At 43.7% G+C, this 25263-nt stretch overlaps 1 protein-coding gene across 1 annotated transcript in view; it reads right to left on the bottom strand.

Annotated features, from left to right (window-relative positions):
• VWA3B (von Willebrand factor A domain containing 3B) overlaps positions 1-25263 on the bottom strand; it is a 2300294-nt gene that overhangs the window by 1771497 nt on the left and 503534 nt on the right. Inside the window, exon 7 of the mRNA XM_069636259.1 lies at positions 14348-14502. Within this exon, the coding sequence (XP_069492360.1) occupies positions 14348-14502 (155 nt within the window). The remainder of the gene's footprint in view (positions 1-14347; positions 14503-25263) is intronic.

Genomic DNA, 25263 nt, shown 5'->3' with positions numbered 1-25263 from the left:
GAAATGGATCCAATATTTCATTACAGTCCCCACATAGATAGGCGTTTGTACATTTCAGCGAAGCAAACGTTCTTAAGTTGTTTCCAGAAATTAGGATCTGATGAATTAGGACCATATACATTCAGAATTGAGTAGTAAGTACAGTGAAAGAGGAGATCCAAAAGAACCCATCTACTCGAATCATCGGACTCTGAGCTAATAATCTTGCTAAGTTTTTATTTATCAGGATAATAACTCAATTTGACTTACCCTGTGCCGACTTGCAAAAACCTTACCCACCCAGAGCTTGGTAGCTTGTAATGTTGAAAGGTGTGTTTCTTGAATGCAAGCAATGGAAGGCTTATTTTTATTCAGATATGATAGTACCTTTTGTCTTTTGATGGGATTGTGAAGACCTCTAACATTCCAAGATGATATGTTTGTAGACATAGGAATTCAGAAGTAAACAATATGAACCTTAAATAGAAAATTGATTGAGTGGCGGGATAATATAAATATAAGGATTTCCAAACAGTATTGATGAACTTTCCAGCAATTATGAATAGTGTGATACCTTTGGGGAAAGAATTACAAGAAAGGGAGATACATAAGGAAAAAGGGATGACAAACAAGAACATGAAGATGAGTAAAAGTAAATCGTAGCTCATGGTGGTGTGACAAAACAAAATGGGTAACTGGAAACAGCCAAAATATCTCATGTCGGAAGCAAAGAACAGTAACGAGGGAAGGGAACCCAGCAAGACCAGGCCATCCAAGGCAGCGCTCCCATATAGTTAAGCTTAGAGAGTCGACATTTATTAGGAGACTTTATGTTGCATTATTTAGGGATGGACCAGCGGTATCCATTTCATCCGACCTTTGAGATTGAATACATTGTTTTAGGTGTCCGAGGTTGTCAAAAGAGGTAGTGTGGCCCTTATTGGTTACTTTTAAGGATGCAGGATGAACCATTCCATATCTGGCATTAAGTTGTTTCAAGGCGGGCCTTAGCACTAATAGCTCTTTTCTTCTCGCAGCAGTAGAATTTGTAACATCTCGAGAGAAGAAAATATTATTTCGATTCCAAGTGAGATGTTTAGTCATCTTGATCTTTTTTATTATACGCTGCACATGCTTAAAATCCAGGAGAGCAAAAATAAAAGAGTTCTTAAAGCCCTTGAAAGGGTTAGTCTGAGGTCATAGCGGACCAATCCTGTGAGATCTTTGAATGTTAAGTTGCAGTGAAGGGGGGAAGTCAAATAGTCTAGATAGCATATTAGTAAGGAAAAGAATGGTATCCTCTCCTTCAATTCCTTCTGAAAGGCCCACAATGCGAAGATTGCTTCTTCTGTTTCTGTTTTCCAGGTGTTCTGAGTGCTTTTGAAGTGCTTTGACTGAGTTTTGTCTTTTGTGCTCTATTCGTGATGTCTTCCGCAGTACTCACTCTGCGCTCCACTTGAGAGATCCTGGAGTCAAAAGCTGACCATTTATTGTCCAGATTTAGCATTTATTGTTGGTTGCCTCCATACATGATTTTCAAGCTGTAATTTCAGTCAAAATGGCTAACAGGGCTGGGTCCATACCTTCTTCATTGGGAGTGGGTGAATCACTTTATTGCCTTTTTAATATAGTGGCAGTAGTTGAGGTAGTACATTTAGCCATGTTTTTCTTAGATTTTGCCATATTTATTTAAAAGAGGAGACCAAACTCCATTGTGTCACAATTGCCTGATCTTTCATGAAAATATAAAGTAGATAGATGGTAGATAGATGGGGAATTTGCAAAGGTCTTTCAATGATCTCTAGGAAATCCCCTACATGTTAGGAGTCTGTTGAGGGCATGTGGCTATATGAACAGCAGGGAGGTCAAATGGCCATTGTGAGAGAGTGAGAGTGTGTGTGTGATCTTTTATTTTTTTACTTTTGTTGATTTTTGGACCCCCCCTTTCTCTCCCAGACAACATTAATCCCAAACATGACTGAGAGTCTGGCACAATGTTTTTGTGCTCTGACTTGCAAGTAGTTTGAACTCCTAAGGTTGAGGTACCCTAAATGTACTCCTTAATCTCCCAGAGGCAGTACTCTCTCTCTGTTAGTCATGTGGTCAGGCTGGTGGTACTTTTTTCGCCTGTGTAAAATAGTTCCAATGGGTGACTCCATTTCACCTGTCTGGGTCCTTCTTGACTGCCTCCCCATTAATCAAGATGGAGGTTGTAGTTATTACCTCAAAGACCTGAGGGGTCACATGACTATCCCGTGTCCCTCTTTGTATGTATGTATGTGTAAGGAGGTGGCCATCTTTAGCCACAGGAGTGTGCGTGTCCCAGGACTGGGGGCTACAGCCAGCCTGAAGCCACTTCTGACAGGCATATGCCCGTTTGGAACAGTGTGGATGTATTCCTTTGTGTGAGAGACCCTTCCAGAATGCCTAGGTATGCTTGATGGGATGGTCTGCCACTGGCTGGTGTGAGAAACCTGAATGTGTCTCACCCGCTATTCCCCTGGTATATGTCATCCATGTGGCCAGGACATGGCCATTGCTTTTGGAGCCAGTTCCTGGGGGTGGACCAGTGTGGGAGGATCAGCTGGATGAGGGGTCTTCGGGGAGTGGAACACTGGATGGTGAGACACGGTATCCCCTTCCCTGTAACACTGTTTCCCCATCCTACCAGGCAGGATACTTAGGAACTCAACCCCCCCCCTTTCCTGACCCAAACACTTTCTCACGGACAGCTCACCATGAGCGAAAATGGACTAACACCAGAGCCGTATACCGGAAATGTTCCAATACAATGGTCAGGCAAGGTCACTGATCATTACACACACCTGACTTCCATCACACTTCCCCACACAGATAAAAGGCAGAGCACAAAAGCACACCCTGAGCAAGGCACAGCACACGAGGAAGCAGCAGTTCCAAGATGGAAGCTTAATACAAGGAGAAAGATGGCAAGACCAGAAAGGGTTGCAAGGAGGGAAGTGCCCTTAACCTTTTCAGACCATTACTTTGAACCTTGCAAAATAAAAAACCTAAGACCTGGGACTAAAGCTGAATAAACCTGCATTGTGTGTCGGAGGGACCCACAACTCTACCGCGTCGATATCCAATGCAGGGAGGAGCATTTGCCACAGTGGTACTGCCCTTAGCTCCTACAACAAAGCAGCGCAAGTAAAGACAGCACAGCCGGTGAGTCAGAGAGACTGATTCCAGACCAGCCTGTGTTAAAACCAAGATTGCAAGCGGCAACAATGTATGAAGAAATCTAAAAAGAACAGTGTGTGAAACGTATGTGATGAGCGATGAGAATATAATTGAAAAGCAGAGGAGTGACTTAACTTTGGTGGCCAAGAAAGATAACATAGACAGAGCGGTCCGGTGCCATGTGAGTGCTCATTCGAAGGTCAGAATTTTGAGATCGTAGAGGTCCTGCAATGGGTCAAGCTAAACCCTGTGTCTTCGATAGTTTGATGCAAACTGAAATTGGTCTGAGACCGGCTGAGGGAGACTAATTGTGTAAGAGGAAGGATCTGAGCCTGGCTGAGGGGGGAATCCGGCCTGAACCGTGAGTCACCCGTGAAAGAATATTCTCTGAACATTGTAAGAAGGGGTTCTGAGCCCGGAAGTGGGGGATCCACAGTAACAATCGTGATATAAAAGGGATCTGAGCCTGGGTGAGGGGGATCCAGGGTGAAACACCTGAATTGAGTATTTATAAAAGGAAAGGAACTTTGTGTTTTGTTTTGGTATATCAGGCCCCCTGAACTGAGAGACTTTGAAGTAAAGAGACTTGGGAACAGAAGGCCCTGATGCACGTAATGGAACTGTATCCTTGTGCCGGAGAAGCTAGAGTGTGTGCTTTGCTTGAGTGAACTGCCTTGTCGCATGCTGAAAACGTGGGGAAGGGAGGCCAACAGCCTGAACATCCTGACATACCATTTTGTGAACACATCTTTCTTTTTTGATGAACACTGCCCCACACTATTTGTAATTAGCGATAAGGATTGGCAATATGTTTTTTAGTATAGGCCCTTTTTATTTTGACAAGACTGCACTAGGACTGCAATATTATTATTTGATGGTCGTAGCTGGCTCCCATCTGTAGATTAGATGGCCGTTTATCACACCCTTGTTGAAGTTCAATAAACACCCTTGAACTGTGGTCACTTGTGTGTGTCTTACTGTTGATACCATGCTTCCTTACACTGGCCACCTCACTGGTTGAATTATGCTAGCACCTATAAACTGTTTACTGGTGATAGTTTTGTGCTACTACAACTACCCCTACTCCTACCAGTGAGTTAACACTGCATCCATTCCTACTTGCTGTATGAATGGGTGCAGTGTTAACTCACTCGTTCCTGAGGGAGATAAAAGCAGATCCCCCTTGCTCACTCATCTTGTCTACAAGCTAGATCTCCGAACCTGCACTGTGGAAGGCATGCTATTTGAGGAAGGACCGAAGCTGTGCCTCTGCATCCTTTGATGTGCCAAATAATCTAATGGTGAAGCTCTGCCTCACCAAAGAAGAGCAGAAGGAACCCACAGCAGCATTCCTTTCCCTTGATCCAGTGGAGACAACTGGATCACAGCTTCTCTAGAATGCCTCATCTCTGTGATGCTCTCCATTGTGCCTGCATTGCTGGATACTGAAGCAAAGACCTCTTTGCTACCAGAACCCTGAAGCCTCTCCGAGCAGAACTGACCCAAGAATATTCACTAAAGGACCGCAGACAAGTGCTCCAGTTCCGTCTCCCTTCACCTGGGAAGCTTTAGAGGCAGTTCAGCATTCAATACTGTGACCACATCTCCGAACTTGCCTTTCAGATCCATGTTCTGCGACTAGCCCCACTTGTGTGCGTTTTCTTCAACTTTCCTTCATCATCCATTTTTCAGTGGGTCTCGCCAAGCCGAACCCTGTGCTGGAGAACGAGGTCGGAGCTCCACATCACCAATAATGCTGCCCACAGCCACCTCTTCTTTTTAGCCCTCTGGCTCCAACCCCTAACCCAGGAATCTTCAAATCTCAAATAATCGTCCTTCCCAGGGTTGGGGGCCTCATCTGCATCAGTGCACTGTAACTGCAGTGCTCAGTGATCGTTGAGCAATGTGAACAGCAACCAGCCCTGGTAACAGTCAACTGCATCCTGCAGAACTGCTTACCAAGTCCCAGGTCCCAGGTTACTGCTCTCCTAACCCTCTGGTACTGCTGACCAGTATTTTCTTAATTTCTTTCGGCATCTCTGGGCCACCAACTCTTATATTTCATTCCTTATGGAGCAAATCCAGCTCAAGAGCAGCAGGGCGTTTTACAACAGGAGGGTACCAGCATTGGATGTGGCATTTTATACAGTAGCACAGGAGGGGGAGAGGGATTCTTATTTGTCCGGCAGGTATTGTTGAAAGTGCCATGTTTTTAGTGTTTTGGGGAACTGGAGGCTGGTGGAGCATGTGAAGCCTCTGATGGGATTGAATCCCAGAAAGTCGGTGCATGGCAGGAGAAGGGCTGCTTGCACATCTTCTCTTGACAGGCTAGCTTTGATTCCAGCCTTTTGATAGCTTTGCTACGTGAGGTGCAAGAGTCTCTAGAGGTGTGGAGTTGAGCCACCAAGTATGATGGTGTCCTGTTTGACACTGCTTTGAGGGTGAAAAATTCAGTTGCTGCCAGGAGGGAAAGCCTGTGATGCGTGTGTAGTGTTGGAGAGATACGGTCTGAAGCGTGGTGGGTTGCCTTGAGGGGGGCCAAGTGTGCAGCTGAAAGACAGTGAGGAGTGCATTTCCCCCATCGATGTTGGGATCACTAGGGCTTGGACCACCAATGCGGAGGTCATGCTAGGGGATGAAAGATTTGATTTTGCAGAGTGCAGAGATCAGTAGCCATGCGGTTTGCAGCTTCCGATCAATGTGCTTTTGGAAGAAAAGGCTACTCTCAAACATGAAGTCCAGGGATTTGGCTGAGTTTAACAGCTGAGTTGGGAATCCTGCCAGGCACACACCATCCAGCTATTATTGTATGAGTTGTTCTTTGATGGGCTACAGATGGGGACAAATTCAGTCATGGTGGGGTTCAATTTGAGGCAGGCGTTTGAAATCTGTGTTTGGATGGTAGCCAGGCATTCAAAGAGGCGAACAATGCCCTGGGAGCCACTGATCTTAAGGTACAGCTGAGTGTCATCACTGCGCTGATGGATGGATATGGTCAGGTAATTTAGGAGAGTTCCCAAGTGTTTCATGTATAGCGTAAAGAGGATCGGGGAGAGGACGGGACCTTGGGGGATCTCACACATTGCTCGGAGTCAGTTGGATCTGAATGAGCCCATCTGTTCACAGTCTCAGTGCTGCATATGGAGCAGAAGCCAGACTGGCAATCGCAGAGGAGGCCAACCTGTTTGGGTTTGGCACATAGCTGGGGTTGAAACTACTTTATCGATAAGCTTCCTGATAAACAGGAGGTTCTGTAGTTGGCTTGGTTCTCTGGGTAAAGCAAAGGTTTTTAAGAAGGGGTCAAATGAAACCCGTCTTCAACATGTCTGGGAATGCACGTTAGCCAAGGGAATCTTTAACAACACCGAGTACTGCGTTGAGCGCTGGGCCAGTGAGTTGTTTAATGAGGGAGGCCAAGAGGAAGTCATCTGTGTAAGCAGTAGGTTTAAGGGAAGCAGGTGTGTATGAAAGGTCCTTCGGAGAGGAGTGTGAAGTCGGTCCACAAGGGCAGTTGAGGGTCTCTGTCCAACAGAACTGCAGGAACCGCTCTTTGGGGCACTTCTGCACTCAGCTAACACACCTCCACCAAAGACTGCTCCTATTTTCAATACTGGTCTCTCTTGGTCCCTGATAATTTGTCCAACTGAATCGAAAGGCATTACTTTCCTGTTATTTACGGTTTCGCTTTCAGGAAGGACTGTTCTATTGACTCTGAAACCAACCATATTTAAAAATAATTCTTACTTGCTACACTGCATTCTCTCAATTTTTACAAAGGTGTACTTGTACATTAGTGTATTATTCTCTTAATACACTAATGTACAAGTACACCTTATTTTGTACAAGTACACCTTATTATTAAGAAAAGGCAAAGAGAAATATGTTTCTCTTTGCCTTTTCTTAAAAAGAGATTACTTATAAAGAAATATAGTGTGTGGCGCATCTCTTATTTTGTAATAATGAAAAGTGCACTGTACCTGTGATCCATCCTACTTCACTTTCCTTTGTCTTAAGTCTAGGCTGCTCTGCCACAAGTACCACTTGGAGGGCCTGGTGAGCTAAAGGGAATCACTAGCTGTGCCTGAGTCTGTCACAAGTCTCTCCCCTTCTCACCTGTGTTTCCTGTTTACTTGCGACCTTCTTTTGTGACTTCTTCCGCACGGTCCGGGATTTGTATAAGCCTGCGCACGGGTCTTCGGATCCCAGCGTGCTTCGTTCAGATTGTCCAGGATGGAACCAGTAAGGAACAATGTCCATGCGCGGAGGCACGGAACCCATGGCTCGAGCATGGGCGAAAATCCAGGAAAAGTTTTGGTAAGTTCAGGGATGAAAGGAAAAGGAGGAGGAAACAAGGAACCGGGAATAGGGATCAGGAAAATAGCCCCAAGCGAACTCCGGCAGTACACGTCCAGCTACGGTGAGCAGTAGCGTTGAGACGCGCAGAGCCACGGGGGCGTGTCTGTTTTGTAGAACGTAGAGCGTGTAACGCAAAGACTGGTAAGCAGCGTTCCGCATCAAGCGACCATGTTGGAAGGATTACTGAGTTCAATCCCCTATGTGTCAGGGACCACGAAGTTCAGAAGGGACGCAGATGGCGGTTCATGACAGTATGCCTCCTCTGAATTCCAGCTCCTCCGGGTTTGCCCGGATATATAAGATGGTATCTTCGAATCAGCCTGGGAGCATTCATGTTTGACACGGGTTCCCAGTTGCGCTCACTGGGAGGGTACCCTTTCCATTCGACCAAATATTGTAGTTGACCACGTCGGTATCTAGAGTCACAGATTCTGGAAACCTCATATTCGAGTTGGTCATTGATAATCACTGGGGTAGATCTTGGAGCAGTTCGAGAGGGTTGAACATATGGTTTCAATAGAGAGGTGTGGAAGACAGGATGGATCCTTTTCCATGATTCTGGTAGCCAAAGTCGAAAGGCCACTGGGTTGATGATTTCTTTTATAGAAAAGGGGCTGTAATAGCTCGGAGCCAGTTTATTTGGTCGCAGATGTCGAGGAAGGAGTTCCAAGGATAACCAGACTTTATCGCCTACTGAGTAAGAAGGCCCAGGTCTTCTTTTGGAGTCAGCATGATGTTTAACGTCTTTTTGGGCCTTTTCTAAGTGCTCCTTTGCTTCTTTGTGTACATTAATAAGGGTTTCAATCCAGGAATCAACCGTAGGAACTGGGGTAGGGTGTGGGAGAATGGAAGGTAAAACTGACGGATGAAGTCCTTGACTACAGAAGAAAGGACTGGTGCGGATAGCTGAATGATCCGAATTGTTGCAGGCGAATTTGACCACAGGTATTAAGAGTGACCAATCATCCTGGACCTTGGTGGCGAAGCAACAAAGATATTGTTCCAGAGTTTGGTTTACACGTTCAGTGGCTCCACTGGTCTGTGGGTGATAACCTGAGGACAAGGCACGTTGGAGTCCCAGTATACGACATAATTGTTTCCAGAACTGGGATATGTATTTTGGTCCTCGGTCAGAAATGATCTTGGAGGGTAGCCCATGAAGCCGGAATATGTGTTCCAGGAAGATTCCGGTGAGTTCAGATGAGGATGGCACTTTGTATAAAGGTGTAAAATGAGCCATATGAGTGAACAAATCAATGGTAACCATGATAGTTGTGTATCCCCTGGAAGATGGCAGTTCCACGATAAAATCTGTGGCGATGAACTCCCAGGGTCTTGTTGGTATTGCTGGTTGAAGCAGTAGACCTGCCGGTTTCTTATTATCATGTTTGCTCTGATTGCAGACTGTGCATGCCTGGATATGAATCCGGACATCCTTTTTCATCCTCGGCCACCAAAATTGTCTTTGTATTGAACGGAGGGTGTTGGTGATGCCACGGTGTCCTGAATGAAAAGTATCATGACACAGGGCCTCATTACACGGACGGCGGTGGACGAAGGTGCTATTAGCTATTAGCACCTTGGTCCATGCCGGTAAAATACTGGCACCGCCTTGGAGGAAAGGGGAATTACCGCCCTATTCCAAGGTTGGCGGGGCGGTAATTCCCCCTTCCCCCATTGCCCTTCCCCATTCCCATTCCCATTTTTGCCCCATAGGGTATAATGGGAATGGGGAAGATGCTAATTACACCACCGCAAATTGCGGTACTGTAATTAGCTCCCTGGTCCCTTTGCGGGTTGGTTTTTAACGCCTGCAAAAAGCAGGCGTTACAGTCTCCAGCCCGCAAAGGGACCTCGTAGTAAGGTGGTAAGGGTTAACGGTCACCGGTACCATTAACGGCAACCATTAACCCTTACCGCCGTCCGTGTAATGAGGCCCATAGGCTTGTGATATTTTGCCGCAGTCCAGGAGTGGGGATGCCCAAGCGATTGTCCTTGAACAGATATCCATCCCTTGTCTTGAGTTTCCATCGATTGTTTCTCTTAAACTCCTTCCAGGTTTCAGAGGACTGAATTTGAATTTGAATATCCTCCAGGAGTGTGATTGCTTGGACAACAAATATTGTGTGGGTAAACATTTTAGGAAAAGTCCGATCCTCAAGGGTTTCGTAATCAGGACGTCTGGATAAGGCATCGGCTATTATGTTGTGTGTAACAGGGACATGATGGATTTGAAACTGATATTGAGCAAAAAAGAAGGCCCAACGGGCTTGACGACTGTTTCTACATTCTAGGGATTACAGGACTTGAAGATTTCGATGGTCTGTGCGGACCTGTACCGGGTATTTGGCTCCCAGGAGAAGATGACGCCAATCAGTGAAAGCCTGGCGGATGGCTAGCAGTTCCTTTTCCAGGCCGTAAATAATGAGTTTCACTCGGAGTCAAGGTGCGAGAAAGATAGGTGATGGGGTGTTCTAACTTATCATCAAGTTCCTGTTTTAGGACTGCTCTGATGGCGTAGTTGGAAGCATCAGTTTCCACAAGAAAAGGGCGATCAATGTCGGGTTGAGCTAAGATGGGAGCTTGTGTAAACTCCGACTTCAAGCGTTGGAAAGCCATATCTTGGGCTGAGGTCCACTGAAAGGGGGTATCCTTCTTTAGCAATGTAACAATAGGATGTACAATCTCCGAAAAGGTTGGTATAAATTTCAGATAGAAGTTAGCAAGCTCCAGGAAGGATTGAATTTGTTTTACAGTAGTTGGAACGGGCCAGAATAGAAAGGAATCTACCTTTGAGGGTTCCATTCCAATTCCCTTAGGGCAAAGAATGAATCTGAAATGGTGAACAGTTGATACATGGAAAAGACACTTCTCGGGTTTGGCCAGGAGCTTATTTTCACGTAGACGTTGTAAAACTGCCTTTACGTGTTCTTCGTGTTTCAGATGGTCCTTGGAGTAAATCAGTATGTCCTCCAGATATACAATGACGAAGAGGAACAGCATGTCAGAAAACACCCGGTCCATAAAACGTTGGAAGACCGCTGGGGCATTAGCAAGTCCGAAGGGCATAACCAGGTATTCAAAATGGCCAAAAGGTGTTCTAAAGGCTGTTTTACATTCGTCACCTTCCTTTATACGAATTAGATGGTAGGCACCCCTGAGATCTAATTTTGTGAATACTACTCCACCTCTTACTGCTTCCAGGATATCCGAACTGAAAGGCAATGGGTAGCGGTCCTTGAGAGTACAAAGGGGAAGGCCACGGTAATCTAGACATGGTCTAAGCTCCTTGATATCTTTCTTGGGAACGAAAAATAACGAAGCGCCCGCCGGGGACTTGGATGGTCGTATGGTGCAATTTTCCAAGTTAGTATCCAGGTATTCCCGGAGGGCCCTTTTTTCAGGTTCTGATAGAATAAACATTCTTTCAAAAGGGATCACTGCTGAAGGCTCATTATTGATGGCACAATCCTCAGGTCTGTGAGGAGGACGAGCATGAACTATGGCAGTCGGAAATACATCTGTGTAAGCCTGATAGGCCCTGGGAATTCGGATGATGTTAGAGACAGTGACTGGACTCTGTTGGATTTCTTGCGAGTTTTCAGAGGACTTTGGTAAGGAATCTAGGAATAGGCAGTGGGACATACAGTGTTCGGAACCAAGAAACAAGGAGCCTGCTGCCCAATTGATGTAGGGGTTATGCTTCTGTAACCAGGGCATGCCTAGAACCATCGGATAGTGGGCAGATCTTATGATGTCAAATTTGATCCTCTCTTGATGATGATTTATAGAGAGTAGGATCTCTTTGGTTTGAAGGGTTATGGGTCCTGAAGATAGGGGTCTTCCATCAATTGCCTCTACTGGTTGCATCGTCTCTCGAGTTTAATGTGGAATGTTGTGAGTAGTGACCCAATCATGATCTATGAATATACCCATGGCTCCACAATCCACTAATGCCAGAATGGGGTAAGATTCTTTCTTGGAAGGCGATAGAAAGGCCTGAAGAATCACGAGCTTGTTTGGTCCAGGAGAGTTCAAGGAAGGAATTGATGTGGAGCACACATCATTCTCCCGAAACTGTGCCCCATCTAGGATCGGGAGCTGGCGTTTCCCGAACGCCATGGAGGAGCAATAGGGCACTCTCTGACAAGATGTTTATCGGAGGCGCAATACATGCAGAGTCCAGTGTGAATACGGCACATCCTTTCTTGTGGGGTAATGGGTTCATGGAATGCCCCCAGTTGCATGGGTTCTGGGCTAGAAGGGTGGTCTGTAACAGCTTTTTGGAATGATGATTTCGACTTCTTTTTCTCTGCCTTTCTTTCCTGGATTCGAAAATCTATTTGCAAGGAAAGGTCCAAGAGGGCCTGGAAGGAATTAGGGCGAGCTACCCTGGCTAGCTCGTCCTTTATTTCTTCATTGAAGCCTCTGCGAAAGAGAGTGAAGCTAGCCTCTTGGGACCAATCAGCTTCCTTCATAAGTTGTTTGAGATGGGTGACATAGGTAAGCATATCCTGGGATCCTTGTCGAAAATCAAGTAGACGTTCCTGAGCGCTGTAAACCTGCTCAGGACGATCAAACATGGCCTTTAGGGCTTCCACGAATCCATTGTAATCATCCGGGAGGGCGTCGCCCGAATTGACTAGGGGAGTTGCCCAGGTTAATGCGTTACCAATGAGGTGTGATATCATAAACCCCACCTTTGCTCTAGGGGTGGAAAAGTAGTAGGGCTTGAAGGTGAAATGCACCAAGCAAGAATCAAGGAAGGCACAAAGGGTCTTTGGAGCGCCATCATATTTGTCCACCACTCCTCCCAATAAAATACTTTCCTTGGTAGCAGAATCACGAGACAATACCAGCTGCTTTAAGGCAGCGATCTCAGCCTTAAGGTTTTGAACTTCTATGGTGAGTTCCTGCATGCCTCACATGAGGTCTTGAACCGTGGCTTCCATCCCTGTATCCGTATCAATTTTTAGTTGTCTCAATCTGTCACAAGTCTCTCTCCTTCTCACCTGTCTTTCCTGTTCACTTACGACCTTCTTTTGTGACTTCTTCCGCATGGTCCGGGATTTGTATAAGCCTGCGCGCGGGTCTTCGGATTCCAGCGTGCTTCGTTCAGATTGTCCAGGGCGGAACCCGGAAGGAACAATGTCCGCACGCGGAGGCACAGAACCCGTGGCTCGAGCGCGGGCATAAATCCAGGAAAGTTTTGGTAAGTTGAGGGATGAAAGGAAAAGGAGGAGGAAACAAGGAACCGGGAATAGAGATCAGGAAAAAAACCCTGAGCGAACTCTGGCAGCACACGTCCAGCTACGGCGAGCAGTAGCGTTGAGACGCGCAGAGCCACGGGGGCGTGTCTGTTTTGTAGAACGTAGAGCGTGTAACGCAAAGACTGGTAAGCAGCGTTCCGCATCAAGCGGCCATGCTGGAAGGATTACTGAGTTCAATCCCCTATGTGTCAGGGACCACGAAGTCCAGAAAGGACGTAGACGGCGGTTCATAACAGAGTCCAGAAGATATACCCGAGAACCCTGAACACTGGGCCTTAAGGGAAATCTCTAGAACACATATTACACCATATGTCATGTTCTTGAGTATGTGATTGATGAGGTCATTAATGATGTCTGTGTCATGTCAGGTTATGGGCACTGTGGGGAGTTGAAGATGCATAGAAATCTTAAAGAGCAAATTTGGTAACACAAAGGTATTGAAACTTTAACATTGTATAGCTGCCTTCATTTTGAAAATATTGGTAATTTGTGTCATAAACTCAACACCGTTTCTACTGATGGTTTGTCATGTCATTCATTTTTCTTTTAGCAACATAGCATGCCCCCTCTGCTACACAAACAACTTTAGATTTACTTTCAGAATTAGCATAGTTTAAACCATACACCAAGAAATATCAATTTAATTTATTGAAAATCCTAAACTTTGCTGATCTTACACTGGCCACCAATTTCCAGCCATGGCCTCATCGCACATTTTCAGGGCGTATACCAAAGTGCTCACTGATTATTCCAAAATCTGTTTTTGATACAACTCACTTTATGAAGTGGACAACAAGCTTGATCACCTTTTTCCTATTTCCGTTGTTCTTTACTGGCTCACTTTGAAGACGTTAACTCCATTTAGAATCAGATATATTGTGTATGAAAGATATCCGACGTGCTGGTGGTGTTGAGTAGCTCATAGGCCAATTGTAGCGAGTCACTGGCAAGGTTAGAGCTTTCATGAGTCAAAAATATAAAATTCTTAATTAGGTATTTTAAGCCTATGCCCCCAAAGTTTTTTTTAGCTCAATGTATGTAACTAAATCCTGTGCGTGAAACTCTGCCTTGTAGACATATTGGTGTTGCATTGACGTCTTGGGATTCTACGGTCTTCAATTCCCTGACATACATGTTTCTGACATATTTTATTATTGCAAGATATGTCTTTCAGTTATTTAAATATTTTGTATTTTATGAACTTTCTAATGTATATGTATAATTTGCCTTCATGCACATTTATTTAAACTTTTTAACAGTGTACTGTTGCTTTTGTAGAGGACTTTGCACTTCAGAAATAACTAAACAATGCTAAAAGCATACAACCAAATCTTAAGTAGCTGCAAGAACACATGTTCGGTAATGTATAAAGATATTAAATAATAAATAACAGTGGATAAATCACAATAAATAAAAAGGCTAATTTGTCACTATCACTGTCTAAAAACTAACTTATTTGAAGTATTTCACAGTATTTTACAGGAATATTAATAACGAATAGCCTTTATGTAGCACTTTTGAGACAACTATAAGAAACCCACCTTTTCTCTATTTGCTCGAGTGCTATTTTCATTTTTTCTTCATACCATCTGCACTTCTCGCTGCTGACATACACATGTACTACAGACCCATCTTTCCAGTGAGCATGCACAAATCGGTCACAGTACTTGGCACTGACAAGCGTCTTCATCTTCTCCTGTAATGAAAAAGCATAACAGACACTCTTTGCTATAAGACAGTATTCCGCTTCTAGTATTTTACTAAAGACAGTTCTAATTGTGTAACACTTGTCTCTAACATTTTTCTAGATATGGGACATAGGCAATGACCACATATGACTCATTTATGCCTCTGCATACACCCAAAGAGAAAGGTGGGTTTGCGCCTGTTGACTTATTAGTTTACAGAAGTCCATACGGCTTGCTAATATTTCATTTCCAATGCACTATGTCAATTGATGAAATGTTCAATGGTAATATAACCAAGTTAAGTTCAGGCAGATTTTGCTGTGCAGCCTATAGTATTCAAAATTAGAATTCCAGCCACAAAAATAATTAATCAAAAGAGAATTAATAAAAAAGTGTATTAAGCGCAAAAGAATCTGGTCACACATAGAAAACCACATGGACCATGACAAAGTGGCCATCACTTATTATAATAATGGATTACAGGACTTATTTCTTCAAAACACATAAAATGTATGTCATTTATTTGATATTTGTATAGCGCTACTGCCATTGTTAAGGCTTAGAAGCGCTATGGCGGATGAAGCCCCAGATAGACCGTAGTCTGTGCAAACATGAAAATAAAAAGGCAGTACATTTCATGCAAATAGTAATTAGAATTTGGTGGCTATTCAATAACTTGCAGAGATGACTAGTTTAAAACATTATAAAAATCAAGCAGGGAATTGTGTACAGGTGCAGAGAGGACTGTTAAGTCCGTGATTATGTGGCAGCTGGACCTAATTTTTTTCGTGGGACTCAGCAATATGGGTTGCAGCGCCAGAGGGGGAATGGGTATCATAAATAGTCTATCAAGCCCTCAGGCAACTGTCTACAGTTCATGGCTCTGCTATACTTTACTTGCAGAAGACATGCACATTGAATAATATGCATTCGCATACACATAACATTGTCAGATATGTCAAAGATACATTCATATTCATATCTATTGGCTTTGCTAATGCTTGTGTTTCTGAGTTGCAGGTTGTTTTGTTAGAGCTGTCTATGACTTATTCCATAGTTGTGCTCTTAGCTTTCTCTTTCCCTAAATTAAGCATTTGTTTATTGCATAGAGCTGGTGTGTTATGATGTACAATGTGGCCAGTATTGTTATTATTGTGCATATTGAAGAACTCCAATAAAACCTACTGCAAAAGGGATGGGCCCTGAAATCATAAAATCTGCACTATTGTTAAGGCGTCTTTTCTCATACAGTGTGAATGTAATCACTAACAAGGACTCTAATGTGTGCAGTCAAGTCAGAGTGAGATAAAACATTTTGGCCAGGATCACACACTTTGGCTAAACAGTGAAGCAACGTTTTTGACCCACTCTGCAATCTAAGTACTTGACCACACACCTTCCAAGTTTTACTTGGTACAACTATTTAGGTTTTGGATTGCAAGGCCTACATTAATACTGTTCCATCGAGTTTGCTTGCAAACTGCACAAATTGCACCAACCTGCCATGTTAATCCTTATAAAAACATGTTATGCTAAAAGAATATCATAGAAGCTTTATTTTTGACATCCTGAAAGGAAACCTTTAAGTCCCAAAAGGCAAAATAATGCAAGCCTGAAACATCTATTGAACACCTGTGTACTTTCATTACTTTTAGACCCACACTAAAAGAAGCTGTGTAATAAACCCTGCTAGTTATGGAGATTCCTTGTCACAAACTTCCATTTCGTCACTTGACTATCGACATAAAGCATTCCTTTTTTGCATGTCAAGCTAGTAAACATCATGGGTATAAACAAATAATTAAAAGTGGTCTTTATTCTGTTACTTTAACAGATTTGGCAGTGGGCACATCTTTTCTAGGTAAGCAGTGCTGAAGGGCGGCTTTCAGTTGGAAATGTTCAGGCCATCACACATAACAAAGGCTTTACTGATAACAAAGGGAATGTTTTTGCAAGGTCTTTAGGGTCCTGGTTGCACAGCCTTAGACCATGCTGTGTCTCAGCCAGGTCTTGACTTGTGAAATGGGTAGTGTCTGCTCCTTTGAGCCAAGCCGATTCTACATTTAGCTCTCTTTTCGTGATCGTTGAAGTGAAGTGGCGCACTTTAAAAAGAAAATGAACTGGTAGTCCACTGATGGATATATAAGCAAACATTGACAAAGCACTGCCGCGCTGAGTAGCACAAAATAGCGCCAATAAAACGCACCCGCACACTCCAGAAATGTCAAGCACCAATGTTTATTTATATTATTTATTTAGTATAGCTCAGAAGGCTTTTATACTATACATAACAATAATTTTCAACCCAATTTCTCTTCGATTTGTGCCAGCTTGGACGGGTTGTACAGAGACAAGAATCTTCACCAAAACAACTGATAGAAATAGCCTTCTATTGGCAACGAGTTTCCACCCTCAAAGGACGATTGACAGTGTTCCCTTGAGTCCGTTTTTACGATACCGGAGGAACATTTCTGAAAACACCGAATATCAGAGACAGTCTTCTCTATTACGTCAGAAATTTAGGGAGAGAGGTTACAACCCGTCCAAGCTGGCACAAATCGAAGAGAAAGTGGCGAATGTTGAGAGGGACACCCTCCTCTCACCCAAGATCAGCAAGAAGGATGCCTCTATGGTATATGTCACCACATACTCAGCACAGAGTAAGAAGATCAGGAGTATCATTCAAAGAAATTGGCCCATGCTGCAGATGGACCCGAGGACCCAACCCCTTTTTCAAGATCTTCCTATTTTTGCCTATAGCAACAGTAACGCCTTAAGAAACAGCCTGGTGAGAGCAGAGCTATCGACCACTCCAATCACACAGACCAAACATAAAGGTACACAACCATGTCATAACTGTCAACATTGTAGTAACATTATACCAGGAAACATCATTTCGCATCCACACACTGGTAAACCAATCACGCTGAAACACTCATGCACCTGCGATTCCACGAATGTGGTCTACGCTCTGAAATGCCCTTGTGGTTTCTATTACGTGGGTATCACCACAAGAAAGGCTAAACTACGTTGGACTGAACATAAGTCCAATATCCGGACCAAAAATCTGAGATCTCCGGTGGCAATGCATTTTGTTGAAGCAAGGCATTCAATTGCCCAACTCAAATGTATGATCTTGGAACAGGTCAAACTAAGTCCGAGAGGGGGAGATATACAGAAGAAATTACTCCAGAGGGAGATCAGTTGGATTGACCTGCTCGATTGCCTCAGTCCCAGGGGCATGAACTGTGAATTCGACTTAATGTGTTTTCTCTAATCCAATCCACGTTCATTTTGTTGGTGTACTTTAAATAGTGTGTTTTTTAACAGAGTCATACCAAGCTAACGGCTTGCATACAGTTCAAGGGTTCAAATGTATATGTGATACCATGGAATTTCATCATAGGAAACCCTCATGTTGGTAGGACTCACGTTGTGAAAACTTTATAATTAATCCATTCCACTGTTACGGGCATTGACCTGGTAGATTGTGAACTGGCGACTGACCAGGAGCTTAAATGTGAATGAATGGGAGGGAAGAGGGGAATCTTCAGAGCAACAGGCTCCCTAGAGTTGTAATGGACATGACATGAGACAGTTGAGCGGTTCTTGTTAGAATGTCTAAAAAAATGGTGTGTATATTGCACCTACAGCGCCACTATAGAACACGCCTTAACTTACCATATTGATAACTAGACTGACAGTCCAGGTGGGAAGGTTGCAGGCCGGCGCCTCAGGACCGACCCACTCCATAGGTCTGTCACTCTTCAGTACTTGAACGGTGGGTAGGGGCACGAGGCAGCTACACAACTGCTGCCGTGCCCCTCCCCCTGCTAAATCTGTCTCCTCTGATTGATTGGTACTCTGATTGATCACTCGACATAACCATGATCCTTACAAAGTGGAATTATTTACATATCCAATACCATTGGCAACGTGGCGCATGCTCCGTGCGCGTCCTTAGCAACGACTGCTGAGGCGCGCGCACGCAGCACCACGATCGGCCTGAATAGAATCTTTTGGCGGATTTGCCCATATAAAGATGGCGGTCCGCGTTGGGATGCGCATGCGCGTCGGTTCCCTGGGCAACGATAATAGCTTGGGTGAGCTGTGCAGTGCGTCCTCGAGGCAGGCTGCTACACTTAGTGTTCTACAGGTGATTGCTTTACTTACAAGTAAGTTACAACAATAACCGAAGCGAGCACTAGTAATTATAATGTCACCATGAGTGAATGAGTGTATAGAGGCAGCTTTTTCCACCTCTCACCCAACAACATTTACTACTAGCATGTATGCTTTGAAGTCACTCTCCTCTTCTTTTTTCACAATTGCAGTCGCTCTCGGTTGAAGTAACTGCCCGACACTGCCACTACACCCGGCGAGACATCTACGGTCTTTTGACCGGGTGAGTTACGATTAAATTATGTTCACAACACTTGAAAATCTAATTCCTCACCAATGATCTGATCCTTACAAGCTGTTTCGGTCATGTCATTTTAACTATACAGGTGGCCATAATCTTTCTATGGGTACCAAGGAAAGCAGGTTAGTTTACCTCTACCTCTGTGAGATACTTAATTGAGTTTCTCCAAACACTGCATGAATCTAATTAGTGTATCCTTATACCTTTAGGAAACCCCACTGAAATTTGAAAACTGAAATTTGAATCTTGTTGAAACTAAAAACACATCCTGCCCTGAAGATGGATTTCCTACAATCCGAAACACGTTGGCACTGACAAACTTAATAGGAGTGTCTTTAGGAATATACTTCTGAGCTGAGTAAATGTGATTGCTCAGAAGCAGGGAATTTGAAATTGGACAACTGTTGTCTTTGTATGTGAATAGCCCAGTCAGACTATACTGCTAAAAAGGTGTATTTTACTTTTGTTACCTACTGTGTATATGTGTTGTTACAGAGCATTCTGTCCAGATCAACTGAAATGCAATCCTTTGTTTGTGTACTATAAACTTACTTTTACTTAGTATCCTGTGAATTGAATTAATTGAAGCTCACACCTTTTACACGTTGAAGTGTGTGCAGTTGAATTGACTTTCAATGTGAATGATACAACTTAATGGCACCTAGGCCAACTTATTACCGGTTGTGAGCCCAGCTGAATTCTATGTTCACTGGGGACCTACAGCACCATTGTAATACTTTAATACTTGAAAAAGCTGCCCCCCTTTCTTAAAACGTTTTTGAAAGTTTGTCCTACTGAACTAGTATTCCCATAAGGGAGTCCCCTTGTTTTAGCTAGGCTGAATCACCAGTTGGGATTTTATTCCCATTAGGAGTGCAGCACAGGGTTACCGACTGGCAACAGTCTGTGCATGTTTGATTACTGCTATTAAAGCACTCTTGTATGCGGATGATTTACTATTAATTGCCAAAACACCATCAGGTCTTCAAAAATTGCTCAACACATTTTCTAGCTACATCGATGCAAATCAACTAGTAATCAACACAAACAAATCACAAATTGTTATGTACTCTGCTTCTAAAACAACTCAGAATAAATGTGTTGGTCAGTCAAGGAAACTAAACTATTGATAGTCCAAAGCTATACCTATTTGGGCACAGTCTTTGAGGGAAATTTGCATGCGACAGGGTAAGCAGACAGCGTGGAGCGTAAATTGGTCACTGCTATTTCTCAGATGAAATTATTTTATTTCGCTATGGTACATTTACAGTGAAACCGGCTCTAATATGCTGGCTTCAAAAGGCCACTCCATGTCTGCTTTATGGCCTTGAAACTCAACCAATATGGCCCCAAACTGCCTTAGATAAATTAGAGGCCAGATTTTGGCGTAGCGTTCTACTCCTGCCTCAGTGCATTCCAGGTGCATGGCTCCCTCATGAGCTTGGCTTGATTTCGCTCCATGCTGCCTATTTGTGGAGATTATGTACATTGTTTCGTAAATGTTTGATATCGACAAATTATGTTAATATACTTCAAACCTTGTCAACTTACATATTTACAACGAATCATGTATTTGTACAAAACTGGTTAAAAGAGATTTATTTGACCTTAAGCAAAGCTGAGATTTCAATAGAGACACTAATCTCCAACCCAGATAAAGCTAGACAAACATTATATAGGTGGGATTGGATTGCCACTCGGGACAAATGTTTGAAGTATAGAACTCATTGCAAATATCTTTTCTATCCGAAACATGTCAAAAGTATGGAGTCCATCCAAGGATGGTGGAAACAATGCTGCGGGCGGGGAGGGTGGCCCTGGCACAGAAGTGGAAGAGCCCGGAACCCCCCTCCAAGGATGAATGGCTGAAGAAAGTAAAGAATATGTTCTTGATGGACAAACTCACAGCCATGGTGAACAATGACTCATTGTAATTGGTATGGGGTGCAACAATCTTGGGGATGGGACGTCCACTGACTTGAGACACTGGCCCGCACCAAGGGGGGGGGGGGCCCGGAGTCCAGCTGGGTTCGCTTGGAATGCCCACGACCGGGGGAACGGCAACGTCGACCTCAGCCGGCAAAAATGGTCTCCTACCACATCGTCTCCTGAGTACAGGAGAGGACAAGGCCGCTCATTGTCTCTCACGTTGGAAGTTATATCAGGATTGCGGGGGGGGTATTGTTGGGGAGGGGGGAGGAGGGAAGGGGGGTTAAGGGTTGAACGGGACAGTCAATCGCTTTGTGTGCCTTATGGGTTACTCAGCCCGGTTTGTTAAATTAAGAAAATGCCAATAAAACCAAAGTTTAAAAACATTTTTTTTTAAAAAGTATGGAGTCCTATTTGTTAAAATCTCTTTCGCCTGCCATGAGAAATGCAATATTAAGGTTACACTTTAATCTCTGGCAGCTTCGCGAACTGCAAGCCAGGCGTAAACTCATACCCAAAGAACTGCCATTTTGTCGGTTTTGTCTCAATCGAAAGATTTATGAGTCTCTTCAACACCTAATTACCACTTGCCCTAAGTTGTCAGATATACATCAGACCTTTTTCAAAGAACATTGTCCTTTCCTGGGCGCTTTAAAAACAGATCACCAGTGGAATTATTTTAAAAGCTCTCAATTTGGAGTTTTAAGTTGTGCAATTCCATATGTATATTTTATATTTTTTTTATGTTTCATGTTTTATCAAACTTTTGATTGGTAGTTAAAAGCGAAACGTGTTTACTTTTCCATTTTGTATTAATTTTAATCAATTGTGACTAAATGAAAAAAATTGTATATAAAATTGAAAAGTTGATACGTCAGCTAAATCAATAAAAAAAAATATATGGATTTAATATTAAGCCACATCTTTGTGGAAGGATATAACATTTCTGCTAAAAAAGCGCTCCCATAATGTATCACATATTACATTCAAACTTGGTAAATAACTACATGCTAGTACAGTCTTTTATTGTACTACAAATAAGTTTAATAGCCGTCTTTATCAGTTTCTAGTACATAGTCTACATAATCTTCTATCCTGGTACAGACCCTCTCTTGCTCCCATTAGTCCCAAAGTGTTATCGTTGTAAAACAAATGTCTTAGATAGTCTTTTAAGATCCAATTTGCAGGTAATTCCTGAATGTATAAGTATGATTTGATAACCAAAGAGTGTTGGAGAATATATACTCTATTCAGAGACTTGCCTGCCAGATTGGTAAATACATTTTCAACATCTAAATCAGTTATTGTCCTTTTTATGGTTGTTTTCAATCTCAAGAAGGAGATATTTAAGAGATCAGTGTGATTGCACAAATTACTTGCATCTTTGACTAGGATAACCAACAAAGACTCTCTAATACAATCTTGGTTGCTGTTATAGAAATTGGTAATGTAGTGTGTGAGCAACTCAGGAGCTGAATTCTTTAACTTCCAGAGTAGACTGAGGCAAAATACTTTTAGCAAGCTGGTAAAACTGGTGGTGCCAAATTCTGTGTCTAAATATTCAATGGGGAGTTTACTGGGGCTTGCCATTATGGTTCTAAGACATGGCCCTTCCAATCCCTCCATTTTTGAGATGTACATATGTCCCCATATTTCCACTCCAAAGAGGATAGCTGGAGGTATTTTAGCCTTGTATACATCAATTACAGACGTCAGCGAATAGACACAATATTTCCTAGAGAAGGCTGTGATTCCTCCAAGCTGTTGTGTTATCTTAGTTTTTTCATTTTTTCAAACTGAGCCTACAATCAATTGTAATTCCAAGGAAATCATATTGTGTTACTATTTCCAATGGCAGTGATATAACATTCCAACTGTGTTTTTTGGATAGCTTGTTTCATCCATATTAAAATACCATACTTTTGTTTTTGTTTTTGTTAATGGCTAGTCAACTCTTAGTGGAATAGGTATACAAGATATTAAGATATTGTTGTAGGCCATTGGGGTTACAGTCTAATAGTGCCAGGTGTGAATTTGTTCTTTCTTCCCTATGGGGAGCCACCCCTTTTGAGGCCGGAGCGGTGAGCTCAATAAGTAAAACCATCCCTAGGGGTTTGGGACAGCGGGACCTCACTGACTCCCCTCTAGGGTACAAGGACTCCAATTCCAGTGTAGAACTCCCTACCGAAAAGATTATGAGATTCCTGGTATCTGGCAGGTAATTCCAGCAGGATATGGGGAAACAACCGTACCGTCTCCGCCTTCTGATATCCGGGTAATACCGGGATATTACATGGAGCTCCACAGGACTCCATGGGATGGGGTTGCCCGAATCACTGGCACCGTTAGTACTGGTGCCGGGGATTCAGGCATTTATCTGCCGCTAGGGACCTGATCTAACAGCAGATCAGGCCTGCCGGTAGATCAGAGCCTCTACTGGCAGACTTGTAGTTGGCTGGTCCAGAAAGGTGCCGGTGTATGTGGTTACCAGCACTTTATTACCGGACCGGCCAACTCATAATGACGGTCATTGTCTGCTTACATGGGAGTAGCTGATGTGGATGAAACCACTGCACGTTTTACTTCAGAGAATGTAGAACTTTCTTTGCATTTAACATCCTGTGACGAACAATCCGCCCCCTCTCGTTTCAGCTATGAGAATAAAGAGCCGTGCTGAACCGTGGAGTCAGCAGTGGTGTGGAAGGAAGGGAGCGTCGGATGAAAACACGCTGCGCAGACTCGGAGTGGGGCCAGATCTTAGAAGGTATGGTGAAGCCTGCCGACAACTACCCGGAGGTGCGACCACACCACAAACATGGTGGGCCAGGAGCATGTAAACGTCAGCCGAGACCAGGGGAAAAGAGCGGAGTGATTCTTCACTCATAAAGCAGATACGAATACGACGTTGAACTACGGAACCAAACAAAGCGTTTTTTCCGTTCCCAGAGAGGAAGCGGAGAGGAGTGAGAACGTCCCGACAAGCAGAAAGCAACAACCGCTTGTGTCCATAGAAGATGAGCGACACACAATGGGAAACCTCCCTTAAGAGTCCCATGTTACTTGGGGCAGACCCTTCAAGATAAAAGGTAGGTGAGTTGTCCAGGCCCAAGAGACTTGTAAAGTAGAGAGACTACATGGGGAGAAAAGGAATCAGATTCAAACCACAAAGCCCAGCAAATCAATGTATCCCCAGGAAGGAAATGGGAAGCAGATAAAAGGGAAGCATAGAGGCACCCAGTTTCTGAATGTGATAAACAGCCAAGATACGTGGAGAAGAGGGATCAGTGAAATATCCCTCCACCTAAAAAATCCTAAAACATTTTGGGCCTCATTACACGTAGTGCGGTAAACCATGGTGCTATTAGCACCATGGTTCATGCCAGTAATTTTTGGAGGAAAGGGGTATTACCGCCCTATTCCAAGGTTGGGAAGGCGGTAATTCCGCCTTTCTCCATTGCCTTCCCCATTCCCATTTTTGCCCCATAGGGCTCTATGGGAATGGGGAAGGCGCTAATTACGGTGCAGCAAATTGCGCTACCGTAATTAGCACCCTGGTCCCTTTGCGGGTTGGTTTTTAACACCTGCTAAAAAGCAGGCGTTAAAGTACCAACCCGCAAAGGGACCTCGTAGTAAGGCGGTAAGGGTTTACCAGTACCGGTGCCCTTACCGGTACCGGTAAACCCTTACCGCACTACGTGTAATGAGGCCGTTTGTTTTGGGAACCAACTTGACAAGAATTGGATATTAAGGCAGAACTGTTAAGACGACTGAAACACTGGAACTTCCAGGGAAAGGTCATTGGAATACCTGTGGAGACTTTTTTTCCAAGAAGCCTAAGTGTTCAGAGTACTCCAACTATTTATTGTTTCGTTTTGATAAGTGGTAAGGCCAGTTAGCTGATAGATTTGGACAGAAGTCTATTTTCATTCGAACTAATGACTATCACTTTAGTTTAGTTTGTTAGGCAGGGAATCCCCCTCTAGCAATAGGGTTAGTGTGGAATTTTCTTTAAGTTACAGTTACATAAAAAAGACTTGAAACCTATGTCCTCTGGTCCGAGTGCTTCTTCTGGCTTGCCACAGAGGTTGTCAGCATACCCTGGCCATTGGATGCGGATCATGTCTACTCTGGTAGGATGAGCCTTGTTAGTGACTAGTGCATTAGACAAGGCGGAAAGGTATAGGTTAAAAAGAGCAGGTGCAAGGATCCAGTGCTGTTTTAGTCCTACATATGTTTGCAATCTATCTGTTAGCCCCCCCCCCATATGCGACAGCCTGGCTCTGATAGGATTATCTGTCTAAAGCGCAGATATCATCTTAAATAACCCTGCTGGGATTTGCCATAAAACCTCACAGTGTACTGATATTGGTGACATTGCCCTTCCAAAACCCTGTCTGGTTAAATGTTATAATGCTGG

Source organism: Ambystoma mexicanum, chromosome 7p, assembly GCF_040938575.1.
Source record: "Ambystoma mexicanum isolate Mex_15411 chromosome 7p, UKY_AmexF1_1, whole genome shotgun sequence".
NCBI lineage: Eukaryota > Metazoa > Chordata > Amphibia > Caudata > Ambystomatidae > Ambystoma > Ambystoma mexicanum.
The sequence above is the reverse complement of the archived record's forward strand: the minus strand, read 5'-3'. Positions and strand labels throughout refer to the sequence as shown.